At 47.9% G+C, this 23,976-nt stretch overlaps 1 protein-coding gene across 7 annotated transcripts in view; it reads right to left on the reverse strand.

The window, feature by feature from the left end:
* RNF144A (ring finger protein 144A) overlaps positions 1–23,976 on the reverse strand; it is a 397,563-nt gene that overhangs the window by 343,833 nt on the left and 29,754 nt on the right. The window contains exon 1 of one of the 7 annotated variants that reach the window (XM_037026427.2): positions 496–709. The exons of the other annotated variants lie outside the window; for them this stretch is intronic. Coding sequence (XP_036882322.2) covers positions 496–616 — 121 coding nt within the window. The 5' untranslated portion in view covers positions 617–709. Of the gene's footprint in view, positions 1–495; positions 710–23,976 lie in introns of those variants that run through there. 7 annotated transcript variants of the gene reach the window in all.

A 23,976-nucleotide genomic window follows, 5' to 3' on the forward strand; every position in this document is an offset into this window, starting at 1 on the left:
TTCATTCTCATCTTTCCCCTTCTCTAATGTTCCTAAATATTGTAACTAAACTTTTCTTTTTTCCCCCTAAAATTTCATTTCTACTGCAATTGCCCAAGCCTGCTTGTGAAGACATTTCACAAGCTGACCCCCAGCCGCCTATGGCTGCCGGGCAGGCCCTCCACAGGGCCTTCGCACGTGCTGTCCTGATGGTGCACACGTCCACTCGTCTCCCTCTCCACTTCGTAAACCCATGCCCCCCTCAGGACCTGGCTCAGTGGCATCTCCCAGGACCACCGCAGCACGAGGCGCTAGGACCCACCTGTGAATCTCACAGGCCCCGTGTCTCAGTCACCTTACCCACAACCCAGATTCGGAAATAATGTCTTCCCTCGTTAGGTTTACAAGTTTCTCAAGATCAGAGCCGTGCCACCTTGACTCTTACACACCATTTACTCTGTGGTCTGATGACAATATATTCGGGGAAGCTGAAGACAGGCAGTAAAATTCACCCACCTAGTCTGGTCAGACAGCCAGTGGCATTTCTGAGGGAAGATCCTAAGTCTCTCTCCAAGGAGCTTAAGATAGCACGTGAGCCTGACATGACAGACAGCGTCCTTCCAAGTGTACAGGCCATTGGGTTTGAATCCCAGCTCAGCGCCAGCCATGTTACTGAGCCGAACCACTTAGTAATAATAACTCCCAGTTGCTATCTTATGCTGCACAGGACTCACATCACTTCATTCAGTCTTCTCACCAACTGTGAACTGCACACTCTTATCCCTGTAGGAAAACAGAGGTATTGAAGTTCCACAACTTGTCCAATGTTACACGTCAGAGCCTAGTTTCAAACCAGGCTAATCTGGGTCTAGAATCCGCTCTTCCATGAACTCTACAGCCCGTTGGGCATCGCTGGTGACGGTGTCTGTTGTCAGGGTCTATTCAGTATGTGCTGTTAGGATTAATCTACCCCCATTGGTAAGAGGTGCCCTCCTCTAGCTGCTGTGAGCTGAAGAACTGACCTCATCAGCTCTCGCCTGCCCGGCCATCTGCCTGGCCAGCTGCAAGCATCCAGGAGAAATTTTTCTCTGGCAGTTTGGGCCAGGACACAGCTCAGAGATGCCAACCCTGACCCTGTCCTCAGCAATGTGTATCACACCCTCAATGAGGCCCAGACACAGCCCAGAGACACAGCTGGCTGCCCTGCCAACCATGGTCACAAGCAGCAGGCAGCTGGGGTCTCAGGTAAGGCGGCTCCCCGGGCAGACAGGCCAGGTAAGGGGGGCAGGAGCAGGACCCTGAAGGGACAGGGCTGCCATGGGAATCCGATCCCATGTTCCCACCCCAAAAAACAGCAATTAGGCCACAGAAGAAACCACTTGGAGCTGTTTCCGCTCAGCCCAACCCACTCGGAAAATGCTTCTGAAAGGGAAAAATAAGTTACACATATATGAAGATGGTGAGCCGGGTGAACATCTCAAGTTATGTCATATCCCTTTTGTAGGCTGGGATAAGTTGTCCCCTAGAGTTTGACAAGTGAACAGACTCACGGCAGCACCTCGGACTGCCACGCAGATGAGCCAGCAGGTGCCCGCAACCCCTGCTTCAGATGAGGAGGAGGGGGACCGGGTAAAGTCAGGACCCACTCAGCTGGGTGCCGCTGCTGCTCAGGCTTCCCGGGAGGTGGGTGGCTTCCGGGGGCTGCAGCCTGATGTGCCTTTACTCGTCCAAGCTCCAGGGCCGGGAGGAGAGACCCACAACTTCCTCCCAGGGCCGAGGCTCTTGAACCAGGCTGCAATCCCCTGTTTGCAAACTGGTAAGAAAGGATCAGAAAGAAAACTCCCTTAAGTTGTAAAGAACCAAAGCAGGAATCTGGAAATACATCCTGTACTTTCTTAATTTAGAGGGAACCATTCAAGGCCTCAAAGGCAGAGATGCAGGGTTTGAGAATCAGGAGTTTAATCCATGCTAACAATACAGTAAAAATCAGACAAGGGAGAACCTTGGGAAGCACACTGCCCAAACCTTCATTCCATACGTCACTCAGAGACAGGGACTTCAAGGCTACAGAGTTCAGTGACAGAATCAAAGTAGAAGATGGGACTCCTAGTTCCCACACCACTGGAGCTGCCGGGGCTGCTTCAGTTAGCGCAGCTCCTTTCCCGCAGCTGCTCCACACACCTGAGATGATGGGCGGACGGCACAGAGTCTGTAAGAAAATCTCTAGGTAATCCTGAACAGATCTTGTTCTTAGCCAGAGCCCACCTAAGAACTCAACTTGTATTTCAATCTTAACTGTTACCTCACAAAGCTGCTCAAAGTCTTAACTCTGCAACATTCATTATCTTCCTGGCACCTATGCTGAACAAGATCGGGATTTCACAGCAGACATGCCGGTGCGTGGGACCCCAGACCCCTCCACCCACTGCGTCTCCGGGACTCACAGTGCCAAGGAAACCAGGCTGCCTCGAAAGACCAGACAGCTGGAGGTAAAGGTTCACAGACTCTTAGAAACCCAGGGAAGTACGAAAACCCCACACATGCACAGTCCTCCCCGAGGCCCTGCGTATCTTCCGGGCCAGAGCTCACTGCCAAGCCCACTGGAGCTTCAACAACAGGACAGCACAGGGGACAGTGGGAAACTGGCAGGTAAAATAACACGGCAACCAGCATTCCTGTTTCTAAAAGGCAATGCTGTACCTGGTGCAAGAAAAATGTGGCAAAGGAAAAAGGAATATTTAGGAAAATAAGGTAGAGTGAGGCACGATTTCAGTGCACAAATTCAAAATATCCTCAAGTTTTATTTATTTATTTTTACATACATGTTTGTGCACTAAATTTTATGCAAGCCATGCTTTGGGCACAATAGGTTTAGCTCAAAACTCGCACAGGGACAAGAGCACGGGAGCAGGTGGCCACCTGAGGAATCGTGGCAGAGGGAGAGGACAGCCACAGAGAGGCCCAGGAAGGTCTGCTAACTTGCCTCCCCGGGCCTGGAGCTGAGCGCCAATGCTGGAACAGAGGGCCTGGGGTCCCGTCCACCTACAGGCCCTGCTCCCGAGGGGAACCAATCCGGGCCTCAGTTTCCACACCTACAGAATGAGGATACTTCCACCAGTCTGCTGGGGCCGCCGTCACACAGAACCACAGCCTAGGGGCTTAAGCGGCACTGGTTTACCGCCTCCCAGCACAGAGGCTGAAATCAGATCGGGGTGCCTCGGGCTGGTTCCTCTGAGGCTCTGCAGAAGGACCTGTTCCAGACTGGAACAGATGGAAGTACAGAGGGCCACCTCCTGGGCCTTCCCTTTTCGCACGTCTCTGTCTCCAAAGTTCTTTCTTAAGGGGACTCCAGTCTTATTGGCTTACAGACCCTTCTAATGACCTCATGTCACACTGACTCTCCTGTGAAGACCCCTATGTCTAAATAAGGTCGCCTTCTGGGTCACGTGGGGTCAGGACCCCAACATGTGAACCTGGGGGCACATGACGCAGCCCACATGGAGCACTTCTCAGCATCTTGCAGTGACACGCGGATGTGACACGCCAACCTCGGTGCCCCACAGGGAGATGGCCCTGCCGACACGTGACAGCCGTCCCCGCAGAGGCCGGCTGCAGCCCTGGGCCAGCAGGCAGGGTGCACGCTGGAGGCCCTGAGGATGAGACCTGGGCGGGCAGGACATGCCCCGGCAGCCTCACACCCCGAGGGGTGGCCCACGGGGAAACCGCGCAGCTGTTGTTCCCAGTCGGAAGCCTGAGGAGCAGATCCGCTGCGGCCACTGACCCACCAGGGTCAGCAGGCGTCTCCTCTGTCCTAACCCTAAGAAGAGTTAATTTGCTTCTCTAGACACTGTGGCTGAACTGATTCGTAAAAAACCCATTTATAAGTAATTCTGGGTATTTTGTCAAGTATATTTGCTGCTCGTGGAAAGAGGCTGCCCTGGGGAAAGAAGGTGGGTGGGTCTCCACACCCGGCTCCCACCAGCAAGCACGGGCCCCACGGCTGCCGGTGCCCCAAGGACACTTCCCATTACTGGACTCATTTTCCTGGTTCCCAGAATGAATCACTGGTGTGGCCTGGCTGAGGATGTGAGCGGCCACCGGCTGAGTTGGTGCTGCCAACTAGGAGTTTATTCTGACATTCATATGACTGAGCTGTTTCTGAGCCCTAAATAGTCCCTGTCCTCCTCCTGCCACCAAAATAAAATAAAAGCCTACTTGCCAACATGATTTAACATATGATCATCCTGGAGAATATTCTCATTCTGTGTTTTCTAAAGCAAATAAGGAAAGCCAGATGGTTCTAGAACATACCCCTCCCTGCCTTCTCAGGAGTGGCCCAGGGAAGAGATGGCACTTGGCGAGGGATGCACTCAGGGTTGGCGAGGACGGCCGGCAGCCAGCCGTGAGCCCCGGGCTCCTTCCCAGACCTGCCGTCTGCATAACCCTGGCCCAGTCAACACCACCCTGGCTTCATGCGGAAGGTCACTTGGTCCCATGTCACAGCCGCTGTGCCCTGGGGAGGGGCGGTGACACTGTGGGACGGCGATACAACTTAAAGCAACCAACAAGAAATCCTACAGAATTAAGACTCCTTCCAACAGGGAGCCATTGCCCCCTGCTCCATATTCAATGTACACAGTGACTCGCTCCTGAAAAACATGAGTATTCTTTGAAGTACTAACAGGAGGACACCAAAATATGGGCCCCAAATCAAACAGGTGAGCATGAATGTACATCCCCATGCTTTGATTCATCTGAATCCTCCCAGCCGGCTTTGGGTTTCCTCGTTTGCTCACAAGAAAACAGAAGTCTAGGGAAGCACCTTAACTCAACTTCCCCAGAAGCAGCCTCTGAGATGACCACTGAGACAAGTGTCCATCTGGGAAGGGACCTGGGTCGGACAGCGGTCACTGCGGGAAGTGGGGCAGGCGGGAGAGGTGCCGAAGGGCTGTGTCACCAGCAAGGCCACCACGGTTAACGGAAGCCAACCCCCCTGGGGCCGGGGGGAGCCACTGGCACAGCCTGAGCATCATCCCTCATCGTAGAGGCTCAGGGTGGGCACTTATCTTCACCCTGTCCCTACGGGCGGAGGGCAGCCCCACAGTGGGAAGGGTGCCCCTCTCCATGCTTGCAGGCCCCGGTGGCGGGCAGGCCAAGGGGCACCCAGAGAAAGAGACACAGGGACCCACAGCTGTGCCATTGTGCACAGAGCCAGGGCTGGGAATAACACAGCAGGGCCAGCCACGGGGTCCTAACAGACCATAGGTCTCCCACCCTCCTCTGTACTTCAAGCTTCTGTGGCAGGTGACAAATTAGCCATGTGCTTCTGCACCTGAGGAATGACGTGATTCACAGAACATTTTCAAAGCCTGATTTGCGGTAATCCCTCAGCCAAATCAGACTCCACCTGGAGGAGGAGCAAGCCATGCACAGAGAGGGCTGATTTGGTGCGACGGACGCATGAACGGGTGGCATCTGTGACCCGGAGAAGCAGGAGCAGAGCAGAGCCGGCACCAGGGTTGGCAAGGGGACAAGGGTGTGGAGGAAGGAGGGCCGGACAGCCCATCAGGCCTGCAGGAGGCTGCAAGCCTCACAACTCCATGTTCAGAAATCGAGGCCGGCCAGACTGGGAAGTAGAAGCCTGTAGGCAGGATGTGGATGGCAGAGAACACAGAGCCTCCCAGAGGAAGTGTCCAGGAAGCCTGGCAGAGGGCTGGCCACGGGGCCTGGGCGGCACGCCTGGACACCACGGCGAGGGCTCACCACAGACAACACAGGGCCTCCCGGAGGAAGTGCCCAGGAAGCCTGGCAGAGGGCCTGGACACCAACAGCGAGGGCTCACCACACAGGCAGGGCCCTGGCCGGCACCCGGACCACCACCCCCTACAGGTCCTGCTCTCCTAACACCCTGTGGGGCACTGGTCTCCTGAATAGACTGGAGACTCTTCAGACCACCTCAGAATAGCCTCCACTGGCTCCTCCTCTCAACACCAATATTTACTGTACTTCCAAATGCCAGGCAGGAGGGTGTCACAGAAAAGGAATTCGGCCACTACTAACCTCTACCTTAAATGTTCTGTTTATAATAGACTATTTTGGATATTTTGGTGCCTGGGGATTTCCACAGTGGCAATTTATCCTTCTCCCAAAACAAACCACAGCGCCCAGCCTTTCCAGGCTCTGGGACGACCACGGCGGGTGGTACCGACGGAGCCGGTCCGGCCTTGGTGCCTGTGCTGCGGTCTGCGCTCTGCGCCATCGTCAGAAGGTGAAGAAAACATGGTCCTTCGGGGAATAACCCCAGCTGTAAAATATTCCAGGCCAATCTGTCATGATTAGAGTCACGCAGTTCACGAAATCACCTCTTTTCCTTACTCAATATGTGAAGGACCGAGGCAAGCTCAGCACAGGACCGCCTGCTGAGTGGACACCGTCTCTGGTACTGAATGTGTGATTTTGGTCTTTCAGGAGTTTTCCTTTTTGCTCCTTTTTTTTTCTTTAATCAAATCACACTAAACTTTTAACTCTCTCAGAACTAAAATGCACATCCTGTTCAAAAACTGGAAACGTAATATATGAATACCCAGCATTCAGAATACCAGTTGTTAAAACAGAGATTACCTTTTAATATTACAAAATTAGCTGCAAATATGCTTATTTCACTGTTTACCTGGAGAGGATAGGGCAACAGCTTGCTTCCACTATGAAATGCTGAAGACATAGTCTTATAATACCAAAAATCAGCACTACTGGCCTGCAACCCTCCAAGCCCCGTGGGGTCCACGCACGTGTACCAGCTGTCTGTGCTTAAGCTTTATGTCCTTGTCCAAGACTTACAACAGGCTCTCCCTCTGTGAGGCACTGACCCCCAGAACCCCATACAGGTCCTAAGTATACAGACCTTTCCATGATTGGGCAATTGAGGGAAAACACACTCCCTGTGGAAGGGGGTCTGGGCTGCCCGCCCCCCTCCTCAGCGCTTCATGCCAGCAGGAGTGGTGAGGGGCCAGGGAGGGCCCGCTGGGAGCTCTGTGCAGACACTACTGGGAATCTCTGCCTCCTCAGATCAGAACACCTGCCTCCTGTTACTGCGCCCAGCACGCCCTCCCTTCTGCAACTCGTCCTAGTTGCCCCACCAGCCACATCACAACCCATTTATTTGTCTGCAGAGTGCTTCTACCTTCCCTATAATGCCCTGTCCTCCCAACAGCCCCGCCAGCTGCTGTGAGGGAAATGCCTCAATCGTGAGCACGTTTGTCCATATGCAAATCTAACTGAAGCATCCCGCAGAAGCACGAGTGCAGGGCTCCTCTGTGGGCAGAGATCCAGCTTCTCTCAAACCGCAAGCCCTGCTCCACAGAACAAGAATTCAGAATGGAAGCCGACACGCTCCCTTGTCACTGCCGTCTGCTGGCCGCCGTCCCTTCCCGTCTCTGCTGCTCTGGCAGCGGGTTCCCTCTGACCTTCCTCCGCCTGCCTGGCCCACTCCATCAGTTCTGCAGCTCTGCCGACAAGCTGGCAAGGCGGGCCAGCCGGTGAGGGAGGACATTCCCAGCACAGCTCCCCGAAGGACGGTTCTCAGACGCAGGCCACTCTACTGGGGGCACACAGGGTGCCCTGTGCCGTCCTCTAGTCCGGGGCTGCTTGGAAGCAGGAACTGTGTTAAAATCATCTTAATAAGCCCGGTTCCTCACCCAATGATGGGCACATAGATACGCATGAGCCAGAAACCCTGAGTTGAGTTATACCCCTAGATACATGATTAACTAGCTAGATGTCTACTCATCAACTGGAAGGAAGGGAAAAATGGAAGAGAGACAGAGGGAGGGAGGGAGGGGAGGGGGAAGAGGACAGGAAGCCAGCTAGGCTGCTTGTCTTATCGGTCTTCCTTCTTCCTGTCCTCTCTGGATTTGGGGGCCCAGGCAGATGGTATCTACGTGAACATCCCAGCCAATTCCACAGACTCATTCTGAGGAAGGGAATGAAGGAAGACAAAGTGGTTTGACTTAAGAAAACAAGGTGCCAAGGAGCAGCTGCATGAGGGACAAGGGATGTCTGAGAGCTGGGAGAGGGACACGGCTCCCTGAACTGGACACAGGCAACATCAGAGCCTCAGGGAACACGGTGAGGGCAACACAGGGATTTATCCAATCAGAAAGTGGGGCCTGGTAACTGGTGCCCCCACAAAAATGAATGGGAATTCTCGCTCCTCTAAAAAAGACATGGACATGGTTGAATACAGACTGCCTGGCCAGTGAGGGTGAAAACACGCTCACCTGAAAGCTGGGCCTGCGCCTTTAGGGATTTCACGTTCATATTACCTGAGAACTCGTGATGTCACACTGACCCCTTCTCTCCAGACCTGGCATATCTCTGTGGAAGGTACAGTTCAGAAAAAAATGTCCTCACACATCTCAAAGACAGACATATGGACTTCCAGAATCAAACTGCTTCTAGACTGTCCATGTACAACGTTTTCCTTGTCCTCTGCTGCCCAGTGCTGAGGACGGTCCCCTTATTCAACCACCTTCTGAAATTGCCCTTATGATGGTGCAGTCTCCCTCCAGAGACCAAGCCTAAGGGCCCAAATGTCCAGCCCCGCCCCACGACAGCCCAAACCACAGAGGGAGCACGGGCTGCCCGGTCATTAGCTGAGACCTCTGTGTCTGCGGGCCTGGGTTGGGCACCGGCCCTGGGAGGTTTATGATGAGGTTGATAAGATAAGACAAGGGCATAAATTCTTCGGGAAATGGAAGGTCATGTTTATTGATTGCTGGTGTTGGGAGCCTTACCTGTTTAATTTAGCTGTCACCACAGTCCAAAGGGATGTGTGACCTGACTTTCCAGATGAGGAAACTGACAGTCAGAAGGTCAGAGTTCACACAAAATACCCCATGTGCTTAGGAAGTGAAGGGGAGCTTCCAGAAGCCAAGGCTAACACCACTTCCCCTAGGAGTTCAGGAGAGATTTCCAGGGGGTCTCATCAGGGATGCTTCACAGAAGAGAAGCTACGTGTCCTAGGCTTCTGGGGGTCAGCAGGACGTTGCTATGTGACAGGAAAGACATGCCAGGCGGGAGGACCAGACGATCACAAAAGGTCACAAGCCACGTGCTGGGAGCAAAGGCATGGCCTTACCGAAGCCACCCACAGAACATCTGCTCATCGGAACCCCCACTCCTCAGTGTCCTGGCCTCTTGAAATCAACACTAACACCCTTCTCATGCACGTCTCATATTTCCAAGCACATCACAAGGACAGATCTACGTCTATCTTTGGATCCCCAAAAGCTTCACTCACAGAGCCTTGAACAAAGTTGGTGCTTAATATGGGCCTTAAATGAACAATCAATTCTAAGACAGAAAATGTACTTTTATAGGAATCTAAACTTAAAATAAAATACCTCCAGGCCTCAGAAAATGATCTGCTTTTTCCTGGTCAGATTTATGCTGCATATTATCATGTGAACATTTGAGTACAAGGAAAGAAAGGAGATGTGATCTAAACAGAAATCAAATACCTAGGAAGCAACCACCTCTTTATGAAGTGGTAAGAGGCAGTTAGAAACCCGTGGACTGATGTAACACCGGAATTTTTTTTAAAAGGCGTCTGTTTTTTCTTTCCCAATTGCAAAAGTATGCCATGATGTTTTAAGTGGGAAATACTACAAAATGCGTAAGAAGACAAAGGACAAATCCATAAACCAAGACGGACAGCAAGGGGGAGGGTTCACTTCAAACACCAAAGCAGGTTTTTAAAAGCTTTTTCCAGTACCAAACACACACACACACACACACACACACACCACTTAAACTGGCATCATACTGACCGATGACTTCACACAATCCCGTAGTTCAAAACAAAATGCAGACCGGCACTTTCTGCACCTCTTCCTTCTCTGCAGGAAGTAAACAAACCAGTTGTGAGAGTGCATGTGCACAGCTCCTGAAGCCTGCACACCGCGTCCGTGCAGAGCAGCAGCAGCCAGGGGCACACAGTCCCACGCCGGGACCTCGCATGTCTGCACGCTCCTGGCACTGCCTCTCACGCATGAGGGGTGGAGGGCCAGTGAGATGAAGGAAATGCAGGCAGACAGCAAGCCCACAGCTCTTCTGACTTCCACAAACCTGTCTCTGCTCTCCAGCACTGCTGGTCATGACTCTCTCTCTGCTCATTTGAGAGCAGCTTATGTTTCTTCAGTTACATGTTTTGGTCACCACTATCCACTCGACACCCCTGGGCACTGTCCATGACTTGAAGAGGAGCATCTTAGGGGTCCTGTTCTGACAGCACAAAAGCAAAGGCCCCCTTCCAGGCTGCCTTCCCAGAAACAGCAGCAGACTTTTGCAAGGCTAAGTTTTATAAATAAAGAACGTTGGCCAGATTCTAAGTGTTGATTTGGAAACCTCAGAGGGCCTGGTTGTGCTGTAAAGGTTCACTTCCAAAGACAGAAATGTCCATGCTGGATATCTTCCCTAGCCCATCCCAGGGTAGAAACAGAAAGAAATAAATTACAGGGTTTCAGTGGGCAGAAAACCAGACAGTGCAGCATGCTTCTCCTCCTCCCAGGTTTCCACTTAATTTTCCAACAGCTGCCACTGTCATAAAACATCCTGTCAAACAGAAGAGGAATCAGTACGTGTCCATAGGAAAATGGTTCTTAGAATCGTAGGACCCAAGGGCTGCAAGGTCAGAGAAAACAAAGGGCCACAGAGAGGAAGTGACATGGAGCAGAAGTGTGGACACTGGGCTGGAATCCAGGCTCGGAGCGGGCACGTGTGATAAGGACCTATGGCACACCAGACACGTCCCAGGGACCTGGGCTCAGCACCCCTCACTGCCGCGGCCATGGTCCTACCACCTGGATGGGAGGCGCAAATGGACCCCAGGAGCCGTGAGTTCTTCATCAGCCATCAAGCAATCCTGCCCAGGTTCTCCCCCACCCCACCTCACAATTCCTCTGCTCCCCTCCTGCCTTTTCCAACTTCTGGCAATAACCAGACCTGCCCATTGTGAAAGTGACAGGGCTTCCTAAGATTCCTGCGACAGAATCCCAGAGCTCCCCGGAGCTTCAGACTGGCTGGAGGGCTGCTGAGACTTGGCCTGGAGCTCTGCCTTGGCCACAGCGGCCCCTGTTACTGGGACGGGATGCCCTGTCCTCCCAGGGGAAGAAGTGTGGACTTGGGGTAAGTCAGGGGCTACGTCAGCATCCTCTGCTCTCTGGGGAACAAGAGATGTGCAGTCAGCCCCACTGAACAGTGGCCGTGACACCCATGCCAGCTCATCCAAAGTCTAATTTAGGGGCCTGGCCCTTGGGTGAAATAGGGTCCTTAGTCTACCATTCAACAGCCTTTCAGACAGCCCCCTGCTCTAGGCCGTGATCTGCACAGCCTAGCCCAGCAGCAAGCACCCTAGACACCCAACCCAGGTCACAACCTAGTCCTCTCCCCAACCTCTTCCTTAAGGGTTTGTGAGGAAGGTGGCAGCTTCTTAATAATGTTTTCAATCTTTATGGCATCTCATGTTAGCCTTGCACCGCATGAAAGCTTAAGATACATATGCTGAGCTGAGCTGGCCATGGGAGACCAGGCGCAGGTGTCTGAAGGTCATCTAGTGGCAGAGCATCCCTCCCTGCTGCGTGGGTGCACAGGGGCGCAGGGCGGGCAGGCAGGACCTGGACTCGGGCTCCACCAGCTGTGAGCCGCCCGCGGCCCGAGCTTGGCCTCTGTGCCATCTCCTTATGGAAAAAACAGGATGATAACGCTTGCCTCGTGGGGTTACTCCAAGGAATACACCAGGTCATATGTGCCAAATGTCAAAAAGGGCCTGGACAAGGGAGAGCCTCACAAATGACAGCTAACCGCGTAGTTCATTACAGACAGTCCACACTAAGCTGAAGTGGAAAAGGCCTTCTGCTTATTCTGAAAGAAAGAGTGAGTAAAGCCCCTAAAATATTTAATATAAACCCTAATTGCACATCCTAATTGTGAGTGTTTTTAAGAAGCAGTCAGGGGGCTATTCATCCTAGGACCCACACACTATCCTAGGTGTGGCAAAATCAGCCCTTCCCAGCCCAGGGGAGCAGGCCACCCACAGAGGACATGAGGCTTTGGCCCCTTAGGGCCCCGAGTCTGGGGCTCCCAGGACACCTGAGTGGACGTCCAGGAAGACAAGCAGAGCCCGTACAGACGTTCACCATGAGCCCCGGCACGTGGATCAGGGACAGGAGGAGCACAAAGTCCTGGCCCTTCCGTGTCACACGGCGCTCACAAGCGTGCGTGGCTGGACAGTCCGCAGGCGCCGGACTCCAGTCTGCACGAGCAGGGGCTTCCTGGAGACCCGGGCAGAAGAAAAGAGTTCTCTGAGCCCACTCCCCAGCTCAGACCACACGTGATATTTGATTTGGGGGAAGTTCTGCTGCCAAAACAAAAGTGGTTTGTAAGCACAGGGCCTACGTCAGCTGCTAAGGCCCCCGAGGGTCTGCGACACCATGACTAATTCCACAGCTGCGAATAGGCTTCGGGTCTGGTCCCGCCACCCACCCTGATGGCCTAGATGATGTAGGCAAAGAACAGAGAGCACACATATTGCTCTACATTCTGTATTTTCAGGCCCGTGCACCCCAAACATGGTAAAACACTGTGTGGGTTACTATTGGGCCAACCCCCGGTCAGCATCCTCCTGCTGAGATTCACAGACACAACTGCCTGACTGGGACAGAGCGGCTGGCCCAGGACCCCCTGGGAAATCAGTTATGGTCACATGGATGTTCCTGGAATAGTGGACAAGGAGGCTTTGGCTTGGCACAAAAAAGTACTATCAAAGTCCAAGAACTCACCACTGTGATTCAGCAAAAAGGCTGCCACGTATTGGCTGTAGGCGCAGGTCACAGCCTGACTTTTGCAGGCGCAGGTCACAGCCTGACTTTTGCAATCTCGCCACAGGGGGCCTCCTAAGTGGGTCACATGGGTCATTTTCTCATCGCATATGCTGAGCAGCATATGGATAACTAAGCCATTTGGTCTGGAACTTCCTTTTCAATGGGCTGCTCTCCCTGAAATACAACTTTTGTTTTTCTTTTCTCCCAACTTGGGTGATAGCTAAGGGTCAAAAGAAAGCAGGGAAGGTTTGTCCTCTTCTAGGCCTGTCTGTGCTGTCTCTTTGATACAGCTACCGAGTAGGCTGGGTTTTGTCTTTAAGTCGTTCTTTTTTACTCCCTGGCCCATTCACCAGCCTCTGTCCAGAGCAGCAGGACAGAGCAGTGGGCCATTGCCAGGGCAAGGCGGAGTGGGGACCAAGCTCCAACCTCTGGGAGTGAGTGCCTGGCGCCCCATGGCAGCTGCACGTGAGAACATTTTGCAAGGCTGCTGTGTGCTTCCATCTGTCCACTTCCAGTGCCACGTGACAGAAGCCCTCCAGTGACCTCTGTGCTTCCCGGAACTCCACCCTAAGTCCTGCATCCCAGTCTGTCATTGCCTGGCTGGGCACGTCCTAGGTTAGGCAGTCGCAACTGCAGGCTCCAGAAGAAAAGCCAATGACCCACGATAAGGCTCTAGAAAACAGTCTGGGTGGTGGGGGGTTAGAGATGCCCAGCACATACAGGGTGACACATCGTTCAAAGACTGGAAAAGGTGAAGGAAGTGAGGGTTATTTTTTTTACTTCAAATAAAAGCATCTGCAGAGTGTGCTCTCAGAACACACCCTTCAGCGATCTCTAGGATCTCAGAAGGTCCCCAGGACCGGAAGGCTCACACACACACAGTTCAAGTATTTAGAGAAATTAGTGTTATTGAACGCCATTAGCGCTGTTGAGAGCCAGCTCTGTGGGCGAGTGGGCAAAGGTGCCTGAGAGAACATATGGACCAAGGATGCAGGGAACCACCCCTTGCAGATGACACCATGCTCTGCACCTTAGGGACTGCGAGCCCAGGCCTGCCAATGGCCAGGGGGGCGACAGGTTCACTAATTTCGCTCTAAACAATCACATCACATTTCCACCTTCTCTATCGCATCCTTCCAGGCAGCCATACTTTATGCACATGCGAGGGAATGAAAACAGGAAGTTGTAGAACTGCAGTACATACAGCAAGCATTTACTAAGCGCGTTCGAGCCTCTGGACACCCCCAAGGCTGCATCACGCAAGGCCTCCCGTGCTGAGATCGCCATCCAGCCTCAGCTGCATCAAGCTGTAATCACAGGGTGGGGGGATTCGTAATCCGACAGAGGCAAGCGCAGGCGACAGAGGAGGGGCTTCTCCACTGGACGGGCTCTCAGGACACAACTCCTGCACATACCTGACGGTGGGGGGTGACCAGTAAGAGACCATTCCCTGGACTCCCCAGGTGTGGACGTGCGGGCCGAGAGTACACAGGGCTGCAGCTAGGCCAGGAGCTGCCTCGCAGGTTCAGATAAAGTGTCTGAATTTGGCCCTTGAGGCCCTGAGAGCCACTGATTGAGTTTTGAATAAAGATTATCTTCATTTTGTCATTTTGGAACAATTACTCTGCAGCACAGGGGCCCAGAAATGTGTTAGAGATCAGCTGCAGATGAGTAGTGATCATCTGGAAGCGGCCTCCCCGTGTTCCTAGTGTATGTAGGCAGTGCAGGCTCTCAGACAATATTCAAGGGGGTGGACTACAAACCACCAAGCCTCCAGGATGCTACACGGAGGCTGAGCAGTACCCCAGAGGCTAGCAGACTGAAACAGCTCTTTGAGGATGCACCTGGGGTCAAAAACGAAACGGAAGGAACTCCCATCTAAGGACTGAGACCCAGACTGCAGACCCAGATCAGATGCAAGGCAAATTCATGGGCTCTTGGACACGAGCAGCATCTTAAGTCAGGGTTAGTAGCAGGGGTCCCCAGGGCAAACCTGGGGATCGGTGAGATGACCCACACACAGGAAATGTGAAAGTATCAAGGCACAAATGAGAGCATCGAGGCAGGGAGCTGAAGGCACCTCCTCTGTGAACAGCTCTCAGTCTCCATTCAGTCACCTCACAGCTATTTTAGGTACACACCATGTGCCAGACACCGAAGATACCAGACAAGGAAAGGGCCATCCTCCAAGTGTTTACAAGACAATAAATGGCTATAACTGTGCGTCTCATCCAGAACAACAGAGCAAGAAAGTAATGTGTCAGTTGGCAGCCAAGAATCCTTTGTGTCAGACACAATGTTCTATAAACCAAATCTCCTTTGCATATAATTGGGCTATTCCGGAACCAGACCCCCTTTGCATGTAATCAGGCTATTCTGGAACCAGACCCCCTTTGCATGTAATCGAGCTATTTGGGAACAGCCCAGAAGCCTTCAAAATGTCTAGAGGGAACATCTCATTGCCAGAGGTCTCACAGGGCTCCCAGCCCTGTGATATTTTGTAGCTTCTTTTAGAGTCAAGAACTGTAGAGATTTTGTACTTACTTGGAATTTAACTAGTATTTAAATGTGCCGATTATAGCCACAAACACACTTCTTATTCCAGTGTGTGGTTGGTGAGGTGGATGGAAGCAGCTTTGGAAATTTACAGCACAGAAATAGCCTGTGGTCTGTCTGCTTGAATGAATCGATCCCTCTGTGAACAACAGTGAGAAGACACGCAAAGAGCCTGAAGCAAACCAAAGACAGAGAATGAACCGGCCTTTCTGCAACCATATCCCCAGGACCGGACACTGCTCAGGCTTCTCCACGGTCTGGAGACCCCTGAGGATGGCAGCAGCAGACCCAGGGCTGGGCCTTAAAAGACAAGGCTGGCTGCAAACTGGGGTCACCCAAGCAAAATGTCAAGACATGATCTGCATTTGAAGAAAATAGTTACAGTGGCAACGTGCAAATCATTTCCTAATGGGCTTTGCACAGAGTAGCAACTCTATGTGGCTGTGGGAATGAGCTCTTGGTGGCAGGAAAGCCTAGAAAGGGCTGCACAGAACTAAACTCCGATCCAGCCGCCAGCCGACCCAGGACCCCTTGCGGCTTCCAGTCTCTCCTCTGCTGAGATGTAGGGTTAAATGGAAAGGACCTTTCTGCGTGCTCTGGGATTCCCTGGCTTTACCTGGGGGCCACAGGGGTGGGCTATAGGTGCTCCAAGCTGTTCCAATCTGAGCCTGAGCTGACTTTCATTTCTATTTATTTTTAAAACATTGGGTTTCCACAGGACTGTTCTGAAGAAAGATCACTATACCATCACCTCCCCAAAATAATTTTGGAAGCTGCTGTACCTCATGAGCTTTGATTTCCTTTAAGCCAAATGTTCTACAATTCTGTATCCAGACACAATGAGGTGTTACCGTATAGTGGAAAGTTCATGAAAAAAGGGACTTCTAATCTTGCCTCAATAGGTTCTGGCAACATGCCACAGATACCTAATAAACACATTTGATAAAGAAACCCTGATAAGCTCCAGAAGCCCACATCACTGAGGAAAAACACAGGGCAAAGAGGTTTCTTTTTAAAAAAATACACAATTGGCCTTTTTCTTTTTTGTGGGGGAGGGAGGTAATAGCGTGAGTCTCTTTATAAGTTGTGCTATACTATAGAAAATCAGGATAAAATGAAACTATACTAGAATACCATGTAGATGGTAATGAATCTTAACGCTGTTGTGTTCTATGTACATGTTTGTATGCTGTACGAGGGAACCCTTCTGTTTACATACAGCTTAAATTTGGATTGTTCATCCAGTCCAAATCGACCAACAAGTATTTCTTTACACAAACACTCGCTCCCACTTCACTGACAATCTACAGAAGACTCGGAAACCTTCCCAGCCATGAAGGGGTGAGGCACCTCCAGTGGCACTCCGAATACTGAATCAGGCTTAGGACCCAGGAGACCATATCATATCTTTGGTAGCTACAAGATGTAACTACTTTAGAAGAAAAATGGAGACATCTACTTCTCTCTATATGATGAGATTTTTTGTAGGTCCCCACACGGGAAAATAAAGCCAAGTTAAGATACTGAACCTAAAATAAGTAAATAAGCAAGCACATCTACCTTACAAGTCTCTGGGTCAATTATAGCATTTTCTAAGGCTTTGGGTATTTTGAGACCTGTGGAGTAAAGACATTTACTTTGGACTTCATGTGTACACAGTAAAATTTCAGCAGTAACCACTAAGAGAAAAGAAATGGAATGTATACTAAAATGAAAAAGGATAAAATGGAATAAGAATACAAAGAAACGCGTACTTCAAAAAAAAAAAAAAGCAAGAAAGAAAACCATATGGAAATAATCGGGGAAAAAAAAGTCCAAACAGATTATAGATCCTAAGAAACAAATGGATTAAACTTACATTTGAACCAAAAGAAAGAAATGATAAAATTGAATTTTAAAGAGAAATACACAAAGCCATAAGAAATTGGAAAGACAGGAAGTCAAAGAATTAAGAAAGATGATCCAGGAAAATGCCAACCAAGAGAAAAAAGCTTTCACATACAACAGGATTTACAGCAAAAAGCGTAACTAGAGAAAAGAAGGCACCACATAACACTAAGAGGCCCAGTTTATCATGAAGCTATAATTTTAAGTTTGTATACACTAAATGATTTTAAACTATTAAAAAATGTACACAGTTACTGAAAAAAATGACAAATACACCATCACAGTGGGAAAATTCTCTATACAGTGCTTAATACAGCAAACATACAACATTAGTAAAAACACAGTGATGAAAAGCACCATTAACAGCTTAAATTTAATGGACACATACAAACCTCACAATCAACAAACTCAGAATTCACAATCTTTTCAAAAGTACATGGACCATTTACAAAGACTGACGTTACACTGGTCATAAAGAATGACTCTGCAAACTTCAAATTTTTAAAGATTATTTATTCTTAAATGTTTATGTTTAAAAATAAGTATAAAAAACTATTGACTGTCTCTAGCTTAAGCAATTAGAAAAGCAACCACGGAATACACATAAACAGCGGAGAAGGAAAGACCTATTATAGTTAAAAAAGAACATAAAACAAAAATAAAGGGAGTCAACAAAGTGAAAAAGTATTTTTCCTTGAAAATAATAAATCACAGACTTTCTGGCAGGTTGGTCAAGGAAGGCAAAAGAAATATAGCCCAAATAAACTATATTTGTAACAAATAGCAGAGATTTAAAACTAAATGAAAAATTTTATGCTAACTTTAACTTGAAAAATAGGAAACTATAAATATACTCCTAGAAAAATATAATTTAGGAAAAACTGACTCAAAAAAATAAATCCCCAAAACTTGGGAGCTCAAATAATTTTATAAGCCTTGAAAAAATTGGACAGATAGAAATCTTCCAATAAGGAAATTAGTAGGTCTTGTTCTCAGCTGAATATCACCAAAATTTTAAGAGCAGATCATTCAAATCACACAGTTTTACAAGGAACAGGAAAAAAAAAAAAAGAAACAGGGGGAAAAAAAAAGCTTCCTCTAAGTCAGACAAAAGCAGTTAAAGAAAGGAAAAATATAGTTCAAACTCACTCATGAGTAAAGAAACAAAAATTTAAAACAAAATAAGAGCAAATGGAATCCAGATGTGCATCAGACATGTATATAGGGAGAAAAAAACTGAACAAGCTAGATTTATCCTAAGAGTACAAGGGAATTTACCATTGGAATAGGCCACATGTGTGATATAACACAGAGGAAAACGGTGGGAACCATATGATCATCCTAACAGACGCAGAACAGCCTTCGATAAACTTCAACATGCATTTATGACTAAAAACATAAAACACACTGAACAAAGCAAAGGAACTTCCTTAACTTAATAAGGGGCATTTGGAAAAAAAACAACAGCAAATGTCATTCAATTAAATTAGAACACTCCTTATAAAAATCACAAACAAGGAAAAGATATCTTCTTTTATTTCAGTTCAACACTGTACTGTAGGCCCTAACTCAAACAGGAAAATGAGAAAAAGAAAATATGAGAATTGGAAAGGAATAAACAATATTTTATTCACAAATGACTTATGTATAAGAGGAGCTATGGACAAAATATTAGAAATACTAAAGGTTTAGTAAAGCAGCTGGATGCAAGATCAATATGCAAATGTCAATTACATTTTTATACTCCAAGAAAGATGCTATTTCCAAAGGCATCCCAAAACTAAGGTGCTTAGGAGCAAACAAACATATATTGTATATGCCTAGGAGAATACAGAAGATGAGTCAGACCTATCTACAGAGAAGTGTAAAACCTTATCAAGGAACATTTGTGAAGACAAATATATGGATAGTGATACAATGTTTATGGATAGGACTCACTGCACACACAAAAAAGTTAATTCTTTCTAAACTGACCTATAGATTTAATACAATCCAAACAAATTCCCAACAGGTTTTGTTGTTTTAATTGTTGCTGTTGTTTCATACACTAAATCTAAAATTGTTACAGAAGTATAAAAAAGCTCAAGTATAGCCCAACATCACTGAATAAAGGACTTTTGTTCACTGCTGATGAAAATGTGAGTGGGTATAATCGCTTTGGACATCACAACTTCGGCTAAAGCTGCTCCTTAATTAGCCTTTCTTCAGGTCCAAATGTTCCTCCTAGGCATGTAATCAAGAAACAAATTGCACATGTGTGAAGCAGAGACCTGTGCAAGAAGACCAACAGCAGCATGTTTTGTGATAATAGTAAAAGACTGAAAATAACCCAAATGCCCACTGATAAGAGGATGCATGAATTGCTAGATGTCAACATTATCATACGATGTACACTAACAGTGAGATGATAAATATTGCTACACAGAACAATCTGGTTAAATCCTAGAAACAAGACACTGAATGAACAAGTCTTCTCATAAAGCGACAGCACTTTTAAGAGTAAAATCAGATGTAGTTTAGTGATACAGACTACCTAGAATGGCAAGGGAAGATCAGAAGGCACTTCAGAGTGGCGGGTGGGGCATGAGTGCAGACGGATGTGTAGGGCCATTCACGCCAATGCCAGAGTATTGATGCTGCTCTAAGAGACAGGTCTACGGATATTCCTTCATTAGTCTTCATAACTTGCATGCATGAAGGGTTCTATGTATCAGATCCTAACACAGTTCTTTACAAGACCGGTTAGAATGTCACTATGGCAGGTAGGATGCCATAATCTAGTTTACATTTAAAAATGGGTATCTTTTCATGCACACTAAATTTTTCCTAATGAGGAAAACAAAATAATAACAATAATAGTGGTTTTCTCCGGGGAGGACAAAGAGATGGAGAATTTAAATTTATATTTAAGACCATCTCTGTCATTTTAATTGTTATGCCATGTGCAAGTACTTATTTTAAAAAATTAAGTAACCAACTGAATTGGTGAGCTTTAGGAACGCAAATTCAAAGCTTAAGAGCAAAAACAGCTCAGCTCCTCAATAGATTCAGAAAACCCTACGTTGACTCATCATCAGTGAATGTAAAGGCAACATGGATGGTCTGGCTGGGCTGGTGGCCAGATCTCTGAATGGATGTCGTGGGTGATACCCACACCCTGCACGTTCTTTGCCTCCTTGGCCAGAGAGGCAGGTCTGGGCAAGAAGCCCAGGTTCAGGTCCAGTACCAGCTCTGAAGGCCCGGGGATTTCATGATCCTTTTAATAAGCAGTACATCTTTCCTGTCCTATAAAAGAACAAGAATCTTCCCTAGTATAGATGATCCTCCAAAACCTGGCTAAAGTAAAGCCAATTTGATTAAGGTAGCCGTTTGACAGGAAAAACCACAGGGCCAGATTCCAAGGGAGGGGAGGGAGCCTACTCGCCCTGCCTCAGCTTGCAGCCTGGCCACCCAAGGGCTGCAGGCATATTTACCAAGGTTACTAAAATGTAAGATAAGAGGAAGGAATGCATGCAGCTCCTCCCTATACTCTGAGGAAAGCCAGCCTAAGGGGGCAGGGGGGGCAAGTTCAGCACAGCAGGACTCAAGGCCAGTCACAGGCTCCATAAGTAACCCCTTAATAAAACTCATTGGCTTACCCAAACGGACATGTCCCAGTTATTTCTTTGGCCTGTATGATCCCTCACAGTTTGGGGGAAGTCACTGTTTTACATCTCCCTGGGAAATTCTCATAACACCTGCTTCACACCATGTGCTTTTGATGTCTTCTCTAGTCTACTAGAAGCTTTTAAATCATAAAAACAAAAACAAAGTACCTATTAGTGCTTTCCCCAATCTAGCCTCCTCTTCAAAGATGATGAAATATGATTTTCCCCCCACCTTGGAACAACAGTTTATACACAGAGCATCCTGTTTCTTGGTTATCCTCACATTCAGGTCACTGCCTCACTCAGGGGAGTCATCAGAGCGTGCTCTTCATTCTGACTTTTTAAAACCCCCCAAAAGCATTTGATTTTCTTACTGGGGGGTGTTGGTGATGAGACTACAGTCCCTGGTGCTCACTTCAGCTCGCACACCGGTGTTGAAGTTGAACTGACAAAGAGGATCAAGAACGAAATGACAAAGTACTATGTGGTCAGCTTGCATGGTCCACACTCCCAGGCACAGAGCCCCCAGCCCCCACCTCGGCACTTCTGTTCTCTGCACACCAATCCTGCCCATTCAGGCTGACGTTCCTAAATTCTGCAAATAATTTGTCATATCTCTGTGTATATGACCTTGAGTAGGCACAGTTACTCCTGAGATGCAAAGTATCTTTAGAAGCCAATAAAGCACCGGCCAATATGTCTTACAGAAGCGCTTCCAAAAGTCCAGCATCCAGAGATAACCCCATCCCACGCCCACCAATATCTTGCCCATCACAATCCTTGGAGTTTATAAATGAACCTCCATGTGCACCATGCACTGCTGTTTTATTAGCTTCCACAACTTTCCTGTGGTTATAGTATTGCTCTTGCAATCTTAAATAACTTCATTCTCAACCATGACATTTTCCAAGATTTCCTAATCTTCCCTGCTTTCCTGGTGCTGAGATTCACCTCCTGAAAATCCCTCTAAAACCTTCTTTTTCAGGCAGAAAGGCCACCTGAGATCTGGAAGTTGGGCATCCTTGGTTTATTGCACCTCCACCAATTACCAGTTGCATCATCTTGAGCAGGTCACTTTCAGTCTCAGTTTTTCAACTGGAGTATGGAAAGAGCAACAGCTATAACCACAGGAAAGTTGTGGAAGCTAATAAAACAACAGTGCATGGTGCACATGGAGGTTCATTTATAAACTCCAAGGACATACACAAATGACAGCTGTTAACCACAACTACTAGCTATTCCATCCCTCCCTAGACATGTGGGCAGTGACTTCAGGAGCCTGAGATTAAAATCAGACTCCTCTAAGGCTGTCCCTTTTTTCTTTGTGCTGTGATGCAAGACATCTCTTAGCCAAATTCTCCAAATTCCTAAGGCCCTCCCTTGCGATGAGAATATCCCTCCTCAAAGAACAAAACCTGCAGGACCATCAGAGCTCCCAGTGCACCTCAGAGCTGCGATTCCAGTGCCTCCTGTCACCTCCTTTGCATCTTCTGCGGCTCCCAGTGTGGAATGGGTGCCATATGCACACACGTGTCAACTCCCTCCGCCCTTCCCACAGGTCCCAGGAGGCTTCAGGTCATCATTTCACTTGCTCTCATTCTTAACCAGTTACCAACATTTGAGTAACTAGTATCTGAATGTTATTTGCACCTTATGAGAAATTTCCCCACCCTTCATGCACATCTCATCCTCTGGATAGGTAGGGAAGCGTTCCTGTCATTGCCATCTTACGATGAAACAAGCCAGGCTCTGACAGTCCAGTGACTTTCCCAAGCTTACCTGGGCAGGTAGGGGCAAGGCTGGGTCCTGAGCCATCTCTGACTCTCCATGTTGCTCCCTTCCCACCCCACCACAGAACCTCTCATTAGCTCTATGTGGCCCAAAGCAGAGACTTTCCTTTTTTTTTTTTTTTTTTTAGCTTGGTTTCAGCCAAAAATAACTTTTTAAAAGTATACAGGCCCTTAGCACATTCCTCAGTTGCCATCTAAAACTTACGTAAGAATTTTAAGTAGCTGCAAAAGATGTAATCTCTGGCATACTGGAAATAATGTGTTTTGAAAATAAAGCAACAAGTGAAAAAATTTAATTTCTAGTAAATTATTTAGTTTTAAAATATTTATGAACAGCCAATCTTAAGAAATAATAACAAAGCTGAATATGTCCTGATTTCAAATTATATTACAAAGTGATAGTTATCAAAGCAGTATGGCATTAGCATAAACCAGACACACAGATCACTTTTTCTTTAGAGAGCCCAAAAATATACCCATGCATATATTGTCAATTAATTTTCCACAAAGTCACTAAGAATATACAATTGGGAAAGGATAGTCTTTTCAATAAGTTGTATTAGGAAAGCTGGGCAGCCACATGCAAAAAGATGAAATTAGACCATCTTATATGATATAGAGAAATCAGCTCAGAGTGGACTGAAGACCTGAATGTAAGACCCAAAAACAATAAAAGTCCTAGAAGAAAAGATAAAGGGCAAGACATTGATCTTTGCAATGATTTTTTTTTTTAATTTTACACCAAAAGCAAAGGCAATAAAAGCAAAAGTAAACAAGTGTGGGACTACATCACACTAAAAAGATTCTGCATGGAAAAGAAATCATTAGAAAAATGAAAAGACAATCTATGGAATGGGAGAAAATATCTGCAAACCACATATCTGATCAGGGGTTAACTCAAAAACATATCTGCACTCCGTGTTCACTATAATGCTATTCATAATAACCAAGGTATCTAAGTGTCCAATGACAGCTTTAATGGATAAAGAGAATGTGGTACATATGATGGGTTATTATTCTGCCTCAGAAAAGGAGGGGAATCCTGCAATGACATGGAGGAACTGGAAGGGAATTATGCAAGTGAAATAATGCCAGACAAAAAAGATATAGACTGCATGGTATCACTTAGATGTGAAATCTAAAAAAAAGAAAAAAAAGTAAAACTCATAGAAACAGAGAATAGAAAGGTAGTTGCCAGAAGCATGGGGTGGGGAGAGGTTGGTAAAAGGTTATTACAAA

This window comes from Manis javanica, chromosome 1, assembly GCF_040802235.1.
Source record: "Manis javanica isolate MJ-LG chromosome 1, MJ_LKY, whole genome shotgun sequence".
Classification (NCBI taxonomy): domain Eukaryota; kingdom Metazoa; phylum Chordata; class Mammalia; order Pholidota; family Manidae; genus Manis; species Manis javanica.